Source organism: Schistocerca gregaria, chromosome 9, assembly GCF_023897955.1.
Source record: "Schistocerca gregaria isolate iqSchGreg1 chromosome 9, iqSchGreg1.2, whole genome shotgun sequence".
Classification (NCBI taxonomy): Eukaryota; Metazoa; Arthropoda; class Insecta; order Orthoptera; family Acrididae; genus Schistocerca; species Schistocerca gregaria.
Genome location: NC_064928.1, coordinates 73623193 through 73635822, shown reverse-complemented (window position 1 = coordinate 73635822; position 12630 = coordinate 73623193). Strand labels below are relative to the sequence as shown.

At 47.1% G+C, this 12630-nt stretch overlaps 1 protein-coding gene across 1 annotated transcript in view; it reads left to right on the top strand.

The window, feature by feature from the left end:
- The window catches only part of LOC126292291 (potassium voltage-gated channel protein eag), a 1528023-nt gene that overhangs the window by 1389532 nt on the left and 125861 nt on the right, over positions 1-12630 (top strand). Inside the window, exon 12 of the mRNA XM_049986211.1 lies at positions 9479-9675. Coding sequence (XP_049842168.1) covers positions 9479-9675 — 197 coding nt within the window. The remainder of the gene's footprint in view (positions 1-9478; positions 9676-12630) is intronic.

Genomic DNA, 12630 nt, shown 5'->3' with positions numbered 1-12630 from the left:
CAGTAAAACAGAAATGATTTCTGGCGTCCCCAAGGTAGTGGTACCTGCCCTGAGCTGTTCCTTATCTTTATAAATGATTTAGGAGACAACCTTAGTAGCCGTCTTCGGTTGTTTACAGATGCTGTCATTTATCGTTTAGTAAACTCATCTGAAGATCAACTGCAAAGCGATTTAGATAATGTATATGTATGGTGCGAAAATTGGCGATTGATCATAACTAAGAAAAAAGTGTGAGACCATCAACAGGAGTCTAAATGGAATCCGTTAAACTTTGTTAGCATGATAAATCAGTCAAACCTACAGGCCCTAAATTAAAGTAAATGCCGAGGAATTACAATTACGAAAAACTTAAATTGGAAACAACACATGGGAAATGTTGTGAGGAAGGCGAAGCTAAGACTTGGTTTTCGTGGCAGAACACGCAACTGATGTACTAGACCGCCTACGCCACGCTTGCCTGTTCTCTTTTGGAGTACTGCCACGCGCTGTGGAATCCTTAGCAGGTAGGATTAATGGAGTACATCGAGAAAATTAAAGGTAGAGCAGCACGTTTCTTGCTATCGAGAAATGGCAGAGAGTGTCACGGATATGATACAGCATTTAGGGTGGACATCATTAAAAGAAAGGCATTTCTCACTGCGCCGAGATCTTCTTACGAAATTTCAAACACCAACTTTCTGCTCCGAATGCAAAAATATTTTTTTAACGCCGGCCTACATAGTGAGAGACGATCATCTTAAGGGAAATCAGAGCTTGCACCGGAAGATATACAGGGTCAAAAGTATTTAAACCGCCAAACTCTGGGAGGTTGTAGGAGACATCAAAACAAATATTTTTCGCTATTGTCATTTTTTCCTATGAGGATTATTTAAACCGGTGGAAGCCGTATTAGCTCATCAGTTGTGAGAGGCCGTATTACGATATTCAGTTGTTAGAGGGCGTATTACGCTCTTCAGTTGCAGGCAACTGCTGTGTAGTTGTGCATTGTCTCTGTTTACTAATGGACCGATACACCTGGAGTGAGTACACTGATATGGTTGGTGCGTACTACGTAGCGCACCACAACGGACGAGCTGCACAGCGGGTTTATCAACAACAATATCCTAATCGCCGTGTCCCGCTTCATATGACATTTGCTGCTGTGTACCAACGTCTGCGTGAGACCGGGTCATTCAGCAGATTACCTGGACAGGAACGCCGTCGCACGGCAAGAACGCTGCAATTTGAGGAAACTGTCTTGCAGCTTGTGGAGCTTGTGGAGTGTAAGAACACTCCTTCGGGAGCAATTGCTACTTCCATTTGACTTAGAGCGTGTCCACAACTTGGAACCAGTTGATTATCCACCCAGAGCACAGTTTTCGCAGTGGTACCAGGAACAGTGTGAAATGCATCCTACATTTCCATCCTCTGTGTTATTTACTGATGAAGCAACGTTCGGCCGTGACGGAGTCTTCAACATGCACAATTCGTATGTTTGGAGTGAGGATAACCCACATGCCACAGTTACTAGCGCTCATCAAGTGCGGTTCTTCGTTAATATGTGGATCGGTTGGGGACTGTTTAACTGGGCCATATCTGGTACCTAGGCTATTAAATGGCAGGCACTATTACAATTATCTCGCCAGAGCATTGCCAGAATTGCTGGAAGACGTCCCGCTCCCTACAAGACAACGCATGTGGTTTCAACATGGCGGGGCGCCGGCACATTTCAGTCGTCGTGTGCGTCGATTTCTGGACCGACGGTTCCCAGAAACGTGGATTGACAGAGGTGGTCCTTTAGCATGGCCTGCTCGATCCCCAGATGTCCCCTCTGGACTTTTTTGTGTGGGGAGAGATGCGCAACCTTGTTTATGCAACTCCTGTTGCATCAGAAGAAGATCTGATTGCCCGGATGGTAGCAGCAGCTGGAACAATTCAGGATACTCCCGGGGCTTTTGCCCGTGTCAAACAGAACATGATCTGACGGTGTAATCTTGGTTTACGTGTCAGTGGAGGCATTTTTGAAAATCTACTGTAATTGAAATTGGGTTGTGTTAATGTGTTGTCAGTTGGTCATAAAAAATGGAAAAGTGTTTGTTGCTTTAATTAATTTGCTGCCAGAGAAGTCTTCCTCTACTGGCTTAAATACTCCTCATAGGAAAAAAATGACATTAGGGGAAAATATTTGTTTTGATGTTCCCTACAACTTTCCAGATTTTGTCGGTTTAAATACTTTTGACCCTGTAGGTGTTCGGTTTTCCCACGTCCTGTCCGTGAGTGGAATAATAGAGAATTTGTGTGAAGGTTGTTCATGCAATCATACTTTGTTACAGAGAATGCAGTCTAATGAGAGCTGTACCATGAAGCCACAATTACAGTATCCACGGTTTCCTCCTAGTGGATGATACTGTTCCTAATACGTCACGCCCTAGCGCCCTCTCTTGCGATAGTAATTGGTAATGTTGTGTCCGAATCACTTCTCTTGGTGACTCAGCTTGTAGTGGATGTGACACAGCGTTGAGCACAATGGTTCCGTGTTCGAATCGACAGCTTGCCGGCGTGGCGTTTACTTACGGAAAGGCACATAGCGACGGGCGGCGAGATTCTGTCAACAGGCACAGCATTCACTGATTGCAACAGTGTTTCGTCGTTTGTCTGGGACAGTTGTTTCAGGAAGTAGGAAACCATGAAGGACGTACCATAAATGTTCGGAACCCAGACTTGGAGGAAACCGTGACTCACACTGTGGAAGGCCAGCGCCGTGTGAGTACCAGGCAGTTGGCCCGCCAGTACAGGGTAAGCCAGGCGACCGTGTGGAACATTCTCCTTAACAATTGTTACTACCTTTATAATTTAAAGAGTGCCAAGGGCTTACTAGCGACAGATGTTCGACATCGGTAGCAGTTTTGTTACTGATTTCTTCACCAGGCAACCACGATTCTCGGATTTGGGTTATCCATCCTATTCACAGATGAGGCCATCTTTATGCGGACTGGTATCTTAAACTTTCGAAACAGTCATCTGTGGGGTAGTGTGCAGACCTAGCGCCCTCTCTTGCGATAGTAATTGGTAATGTTGTGTCCGAATCACTTCTCTTGGTGACTCAGCTTGTAGTGGATGTGACACAGCGTTGAGCACAATGGTTCCGTGTTCGAATCGACAGCTTGCCGGCGTGGCGTTTACTTACGGAAAGGCACATAGCGACGGGCGGCGAGATTCTGTCAACAGGCACAGCATTCACTGATTGCAACAGTGTTTCGTCGTTTGTCTGGGACAGTTGTTTCAGGAAGTAGGAAACCATGAAGGACGTACCATAAATGTTCGGAACCCAGACTTGGAGGAAACCGTGACTCACACTGTGGAAGGCCAGCGCCGTGTGAGTACCAGGCAGTTGGCCCGCCAGTACAGGGTAAGCCAGGCGACCGTGTGGAACATTCTCCATAACAATTGTTACTACCTTTATAATTTAAAGAGTGCCAAGGGCTTACTAGCGACAGATGTTCGACATCGGTAGCAGTTTTGTTACTGATTTCTTCACCAGGCAACCACGATTCTCGGATTTGGGTTATCCATCCTATTCACAGATGAGGCCATCTTTATGCGGACTGGTATCTTATACTTTCGAAACAGTCATCTGTGGGGTAGTGTGCAGATGTCCCACGGTATGGTGACAGCATCATTGCAGCCGGTATGTGGGCGCCGGGACAACTGGCGACCGTATTTTGGGACCCACTCTTCCTACCACGTCTCCTAACAGGCCTGAACTATCGGCGTTTCTTGCGGGCGAGTTTTCTTCACCTGCTGGAAGAAAAGCCATCGGCGTTTCGAAGGGTTATGTGGCTGCTACATGATGGCGTTCGACCCACTTTGCGGTTAATGGTTCAAATGGCTCTGAGCACTATAGGACTTAACATCAATGGTCATCAGTCCCCTAGAACTTAGAACTACTTAAACCTAACCAACCTAAGGACATCACACACATCCATGCCCGAGGCAGGATTCGAACCTGCGACCGTAGCATTCGCGCGGCTCAGGACTGAGCGCCGAGAACCGCGAGACCACCGCGGCCGGCTGCGTTTAATGTCCAGACGCGTGTGATCGTGTCTTCCCTGGTCGAAGGATCGGACGAGGGGCCCAATTGCATGGCCTGCTCGTTCATAGGATCTCAATACGTGTGATTTCTGGTTATGTGGCCATCTCAAAAGTATCGTGTATGCACAGCCCGTTCTAGATATAGAGATAGTGGAGTAGCTTATTCATGTTGCCTTTGGCACTGTTCGGATGCAGTTTAGCCGATGTGAACGTGTGAGACAGAACATGCTACGGCGAGTACACGTACACGTTGACCTGATGCACATAGAATTTCCAACACATACTGTAACTGTGGCTCCATGGCACAGTTCGTATTACACCGCAGTCTCTGTAACAATGTACGATTCAATAAATGGTCTCTAGCATGGAAACTGAGCATTTCCGGACTTATGATCATTAGACCTTTTTTGTTCTGTATCCTCTCATCGATCAATCCTAGAGTTGGTACACGGTGGAAAAAAGTTTGAGAACATTTCTGAGGGTGAATACTGAACTACGACAACTAGTTTTGGACAACAAAAGGGGAGTGCAGCGGGAGACCTGGATCAACGTTACGACACGGCCGGCGCTGCTGCTCTTTCGTAACACCGCGAAATACTCTTGGTCGCCAAACGACCGAAACGGCGGTCGAATCCGAGCGTCATTACTAAACTGGCTAAAATTTAAACTCTACATCTACATCTACATGTACATCCATACACCGCAAGCCACCTGACGGTGCGTGGCGGAAGGTACGTTGAGTACCTCTATCGGTTCTCCCTTCTATTCCGTCTCGTATTGTTCGTGGAAAGAAGGATTGTCGGTATGCCTCTGTGTGGGCTCTAATCTCTCTGATTTTATTCTCGTGGTCTCTTCACGAGATATACGTAGGAGGGAGCAATATACTGCTTCACTCCTCGGTAAAGGTATGTTCTCGAAACTTTAACAAAAGCCCGTACCGAGCTACTGAGCGTCTCTCCTGCAGAGTCTTCCACTGGAGTTTATCTCTCATCTCCGTAACGCTTTCGCGATTGCTAAATGATCCTGTAACGAAGCGCGCTGCTCTCCGTTGGATCTTCTCTATCTCTTCTATCAACCCTATCTGGTACGGATCCCACACTGCTGAGCAGTATTCAAGCAGTGGGCGAACAAGCGTACTGTAACCTACTTCCTTTGTTTTCGGATTGCATTTCCTTAGGATTCTTCCAATGAATCTCAGTCTGGCAACTGCTTTACCGACGATCAACTTTGTATGATCATTCCATTTTAAGTCACCCCTAAAGCGTACTCCCAGATAGTTTATGGAATTAACTGCTTGCAGTTGATGACCAGATATATTGTAGCTAAAGGTATGGGACTTTCTTTCTATGTATTCGCAGCACATTACACTTGTCTACATTGAGATTCAATTGCCATTCCCTGCACCATGCGTCAATTCACTGCAGATCCTCCTGCATTTCAGTACAATTTTCCATTGTTACAACATCTCGATATACCACAGCATCATCCGCAAAAAGCCTCAGTGAACTTCCGATGTCATCCACAAGGTCATTTATGTATATTGTGAGTAGGAACGGTCCTACGACACTACCCTGCGGCACTTCTGAAATGAGTCTTACTTCGGAAAACTCCTCTCCATTGAGAATAACATGCTGCTTTCTGTTATCTAGGAACTCTTCAATCCAATCACACAGTTGGTCTGATAGTCCATATGCTCTTACTTTGTTCATTAAACGACTGTGGGGAACTGTATCGAACGCCTTGCTGAAGTCAAGAAACACGGCATCTACCTGGGAACCCGTGTCTATGGCCCTCTGAGTCTCGTGGACGAATAGAGAGAGCGAGCTGGGTTTCACACGATCGTCTTTTTCGAAACCCATGCTGATTCCTACAGAGTAGATTTCTAGTCTCCAGGAAGCATGATGGTGAGTGCGTGCAACCAAGGCGCGGTCGCGGGCCAGACGGCAGTTGGTGGACCTTCCTAGAACACGTTGCAGGACATCCAGGGGATTCGTTAGCTGGTCGGCACCACAGCCCAGTATGCCTTGGGCTGAAAAAAGTATTTCTGGTGCCAATTTGCTGCGTGGTCAAGCGGTCAGCGCCGCCTGCTGGGCCATAGACCTGGTCGCATCCTTTTTACCCCGAAAGGTACCTAACCTGGCGCAGTCTCAGCTGCTGGATCGGCGGGCTTTTCTGTGTTCGTCCGCGCCTCAAGACCGAGAAGACACTACGTTTAAACTTGAATCCTTTTATCGGCCGCCGCGTTACTGAACGAATTATTAATGACGACAGCCGAAATCTGTTAAATATTTTTACAAGATTTCTTTCGTTCCTGTAATTACTTAGATGCTTTAATTCCCGGTTGAATCTTTAGGTATTATGAAATAAAACTGATAAGTGAACTATTGTTGCAGCAGCGGTTTGTTACTCATTAGTAATCTTCAGATGTTGAAATGTGTGTGAATTCCTAAAGGGCCGGCCGGTGCGGCAGAGCGGTTCTGGGCGCTTCAATTTGGAAACGCGCAACCGCTACGGTCGCAGGTTCGAATCCTGCCTCGGGCATGGATGTGTGTGATGTCCTTAGGTTAGTTAGGTTTAAGTAGTTCTAAGTTCTAGGAGACTGATGACCTCAGAAGTCCTATAGTGCTCAGAGCCATTTGAACCATTTGAACCAATTACTAAGGGACCAAACAGCTGAGGTCATCGGTCCCTAGACTTACACACTACTTAACTTGTGCTAAGAACAACTCATACACCCATGCCCAAGGGAGGACTCGAACCTCCGGCGGGAGGGGCCGCGCAGTCCGTGGCATGACGCCTCAAACATTGCGTCCACTTCGCGCGGCCCTCATTAAAAAGTCTCGAATCTGCCACCGGATTTAATATTCATTAATTGCTTCTCGACTTATTCCTTGCATCCCGCCTTGCGCGACCGTCCACACACCTCTCACGGTACGTGCCGTTCCTGGAAGGGTTCGTAATACGATTTTTTGTGCTGCTCATGTTAGTAGAGGACTCATGGCTGTCGTGGGAATACCGAATCACTGTGTTCAGAACGGCCGTACTCTACGCAGCGTAGGATCTAAGCGGTTTTATCGGATTAGCGCCCGACAGGATAGACATATTAATGAAAATCATCTTAACTGAAACTGTATATTAGTCCATTATCAAGTGTATCTGAAACTGCTAAATGTAATGTGACTGATATATAAACATTTTTTTACATAACAGGAGATGTGAGACAATGCTTATATATGTATATTACAAGTGCAGAAAGAGAATGCAACGTACGTTGTACTGGGAAGAAGGTACGTCAGATGATTAAAACAGTAAAAGTCAAGTAGATTTAAAAGGTTTCGCGCCCAATGACGACATCAGAAAAATGGACATGTTTTCAACTGTTCAGTCCGATACATTAAAGCTGTTAACTTGCTTTATGTTAAAAGAGTTATAATCTAACGTGTTCAGAAATTATAATTGAATGTCTTTCGAATAAAATACTGAAAGTAATTATATGGAATAAATAAAAGTATAAAATAATTGCAATGAACGAAGTGCCCATGTCAAGCGTAAACGTGCAGCGTCTAACCAGTAAAATTGAACGTACGGAAACTGTTGAGGGCTGTAGCATAGCTTGTACGAATCGTCGATTACTTGCAAGAGAAACTACTAGCTACTCTTGCCAACTTACGGAATACCTTTAAAGGAAGTTGTCATTAACTAGACCACATATATCCGAGAAATTGGTGCTCGTTAAGCGTCTCTCTCTTGCCCTTTCTTCAGGTGAGTGTAAACATCTTTCTCTTCATAAAGGTCTATAAAGCAGCCGTTCGTCATTGTATAAAGCATTACCCGGTTGTTTTCGATACCATACACCTTGTGACTATCTTGTATAAAGTGAGGTGGGAATGTGGATTTACTTCCTATGTTCTTTTTCTCTTTTTAATTCTTTGCGTTCCTTATATCGCGTTTTGAAATTTCTTCCAGTTTCTCTACAGTATAAAGTACATTGTATATTCTTTTTGAACTTATCCTATACAAATATAAGCATTGCCTCTCATCTCCTAGTATGAAATACATTATCTACGCACATCAATAAAAGTTTTGCATCACCTCGGTTCAAAGAGTTCCAGAATCTTTGCTGAAAATTGCAATAGAGATCAACATAAACATCATTTCCACCCCTTTTATTGCTGATGAAAACCGCATTGCATCTTGTACCACCATACAGCGAGACCTTCAGAGGTGGTTGTCAAGATTTCTGTACACACCGGTACCTCTGATACCCAGTAGCGCGTCCTCTTGCATTGGTGCAGGCCTGTATTCGTCGTGGCATACTATCCAAAAGTTCATCAAGGGACTGTTGTTCCACATTGTCCCACTCCTCAATGGCGTTTCGGCGTGGGTTCCACAGAGAAGTTTGTGCGAATTGTCGTCCATGAAGACGAATGCTTTGCCAATATGCTGCCGATATGTTGCACTATCGGTCGTAGGATGGCATTCACGTTTCGTACAGCCGTTACGGCGCCTTCCATGACCACCAGCGGCGAACGTCGACCCCATATAATGCCACCACAAAACAGCAGGCAACTTCTTCCTTGCCGCACTCGCTGGACAGTGTTTCTAAGGCTTGCCGCAAAACAAGTCGCTGACGATTGTCTGGTTGAGAGCATATGCGACACTCATCGATGAAAAGAACGTGATGAGAGTCGTGAGCAATCCATCCGGCATGTTGTTGGGCCCATTTGTAGCGCACTGCATGGTGTCGTGGTTGCCATGGACGTAGGGAGTGAAGTTGAGCATCGTGCAGCCTATTGAGTCGTAACACGACGTCCTGTGGCTGCACGAAAAGCATCATTCAACATGGTGGTGTTGCTCTCAGGTTTCCTCTGAGCCATAATCCGTAGGTAGCGGTCATTCACTGCAGTAGTAGCCCTTGGGCGGCCTGAGCGAGGCATGTCACCGACAGTTCCTGTCTCTCTGTATCTCCTCCATGTGCGAACGACATCGCTTTGGTTCGAGACGCCCGGATACTTCCTGTGTTGAGATCCCTTCTTGGGACAAAGTAACAATGCGGACGCCGTCGAACCGCGATATTGGCCGTCTAGGTATGGTTGAACTACAGACAACACGAGGCGTGTACCTCCTTCCTGGCGGAATGAGTGGAATTGATCGGCTGTCGAACGCCCTCCGTCTAATAGGCGCTGCTCGTGCACGGTTGTTTACATCTTGGGCGGGATTAGTGACGTCTCTGAACAGTTAAAAGGACTGTGTCTGTGTTACAATGTCTATCTTCGGAAGTTCTGGGAACCGGGTGATATAAAACTTTTTTGATGTGTGTATAATTAAAGTCATCGTGTAACTTGAAAGATAGAAAAGTTGTGTGTACATAAAGTTGTAGGCTGACTGTGTAATTGGTGGCCGACAGGCAAGGGCGACGTGTTCGGCGACTCGTTCTGGAAGGACGGCGCGGTGGGCCAGTCGGCGGCCAACGTGCGCGCGCTCACCTACTGCGACCTGCACACCATCAAGCGCGACAAGCTGCTCGAGGTGCTCGACTTCTACCAGGCGTTCGCCAACTCCTTCGCCCGCAACCTCGTGCTCACCTACAACCTCAGGCATCGGGTGAGTCACGGCCCACTTACTTACCAACCTCGTGCTCACCTACAACCTCAGGCATCGGGTGAGTCACGGCCCACTTACTTACCAACCTCGTGCTCACCTACAACCTCAGGCATCGGGTGAGTCACGGCCCACTTACTTACCAACCTCGTGCTCACCTACAACCTCAGGCATCGGGTGAGTCACGGCCCACGGCCCACTTACTTACCAACCTCGTGCTCACCTACAACCTCAGGCATCGGGTGAGTCACGGCCCACTTACTTACCAACCTCGTGCTCACCTACAACCTCAGGCATCGGGTGAGTCACGGCCCACTTACTTACCAACCTCGTGCTCACCTACAACCTCAGGCATCGGGTGAGTCACGGCCCACTTACTTACCAACCTCGTGCTCACCTACAACCTCAGGCATCGGGTGAGTCACGGCCCACTTACTTACCAACCTCGTGCTCACCTACAACCTCAGGCATCGGGTGAGTCACGGCCCACTTACTTACCAACCTCGTGCTCACCTACAACCTCAGGCATCGGGTGAGTCACGGCCCACTTACTTACCAACCTCGTGCTCACCTACAACCTCAGGCATCGGGTGAGTCACGGCCCACTTACTTACCAACCTCGTGCTCACCTACAACCTCAGGCATCGGGTGAGTCACGGCCCACTTACTTACCAACCTCGTGCTCACCTACAACCTCAGGCATCAGGTGAGTCACGGCCCACTTACTTACCAACCTCGTGCTCACCTACAACCTCAGGCATCGGGTGAGTCACGGCCCACTTACTTACCAACCTCGTGCTCACCTACAACCTCAGGCATCGGGTGAGTCACGGCCCACTTACTTACCCACCTGCTGCACGACAAATACTACGGGTTGAAGCAAATGAGAAAGGAAAACCCAAATATAGGTTGAAACTCCCTGGCAGATAAAAACTGTGTCCCGTACCGAGACTCGAACTCCGGACCTTTGCCTTTCGCGCGAAAGTGCTCTACCAACTGAGCTACCCGAGCACGACTCACGCCCCGTCCTCACACCTTTACTTCCGCCAGTACCTCGCCTCCTACCTTCCAAACTTTACAGAAGCTCTCTTGCGAACCTTGCAGAACTAGCACTCCTGAAACAAAGGATATTGCGGAGACATGGCTTTGTCACAGCCTCGGGGATGTTTCCAGAATGAGATTTTCACTCTGCAGTGGAGTGTGCGCTGATATGAAACTTCCTGGCAGATTGAAACTGTGTCCTGGACCGAGGCTCCAACTAGGGACCTTTGCCTTCCAAGTGCTCTACCAAGCTCGACTCACGCTCCGTCCTTACAGCTTTACTTCTGCCACTACCTCGTCTCCTACCTTTCAAAATTTCATTCTAGAAACATCCCCTAGGCTGTGGCTAAGCCATGTCTCCGCAATATCCTTTCTTCCAGGAGTGCTAGTTCTGCAAGATTCGCAGGAGAGCTTCTGTAAAGTTTGGAAGGTAGGAGCCGAGGTACTGGCAGAAGTAAAGCTGTGAGGACGGGGCGTGAGTCGTCCTTGGGTAGCTCAGTTGGTAGAGCACTTGCCCGCGAAAGGCAAAGCTCCGGAGTTGGAATCTCGATCCGGCACACAGTTTTACTCTGCCAGGAAGTTTCATATCAGCGCACACTCCACTGAAGAGTGAAAATCTCATTTTGCAAATATAGGTTGTTCAAAAGAAAGTATAAGTTTCCCTACAGGAGGTACTATGCAAATGATCGTATGGTATTTTTGGCCGGGAAGATCCATCTGGAGTTGTTTGGCTCCCTAGTGCAAGTCTTTTTGTTTGGCGCCACTTCGGAGACTTAAGCGTCAATGATGACGTAGTGGAGATGACAATGACATAGCACGTAGTCCGCAGGTGGATAAAATCTCCTATCTGGCAGGGAATCTAACATAGATGCTTGATTGGCCACTCCATGGAGTGCTCTGTGCACCACGACCACATATGTTAAATTAAAAGGAAGGTCAGCGTTGGTCGTAATGTTGATGTTTTACTGATAGCGAGATCGATTTTCGATCACATAGTGATCATCTTCGGTGCTGTACACATTAAACTCCGACACTGAGACGACCAACGCTGACCTTCCTTTTAATTTAACATAGATGTCCACATAGCAGTCAGCTGCCTTGACCACTCAGCTATGGAGAGGGACGAACTAGTATTGGTCAAAACTAAAAGTTTTTGATGTTTTACTGATAGCGGAATCGATTTTCGATCACATAGTGATCATCTTCGGTGCTGTACACATTAAACTCCGACACTGGGACGACCAACGCTGACCTTCCTTTTAATTTAACATAGATGTCCACATAGCAGTCAGCTGCCTTGACCACTCAGCTATGGAGAGGGACGAGCTAGTATTGGTCAAAACTAAAAGTTCCTCTAATGATATTTGGGGAAACAGTACCTGTTGACATATGAGTCATTCTTCCCTCTTATTCCCATCTGTCTGTTGTCTAGTTGTAGACACTAAAGATAGAGCTGCGTATGGTTACCACTCAACCTGACACATCCTTCAGTCCTTCGTCACAGTGAATTGTGCACTCTTTCTGACTCTCTCTATACCCAGAAATCCAACATATTCAGGTCTGGTGAGTGGGGAGACCATTCTAGTGGACTTCCTCGACCAGTCCATCGCCCATGAAAAACCACCCGTAGACAATGTGGTGGCGCTCCATCGGGCGTGGGTCGCAGGCGTCGTCCTTGTGCAAGGATAGCGTTCCCCAGTATCCCCGAAACAGGTTACACGTAAGGCATGCAGAGACTCCAGATTAGGGTTCTTGTGGGAAGTTTTGGGGAAATTTTTGGTACTGGGCAAATTGGTAAATGGTTTTCTCTTCCTAACTTTACTACTAATGTTATCACTAATATTTTAGTTCAAACGACACTACCCAGTTTTCTAGAAACTCACTACGTGTCTCTCTCTTCATATCAATCGATACGCC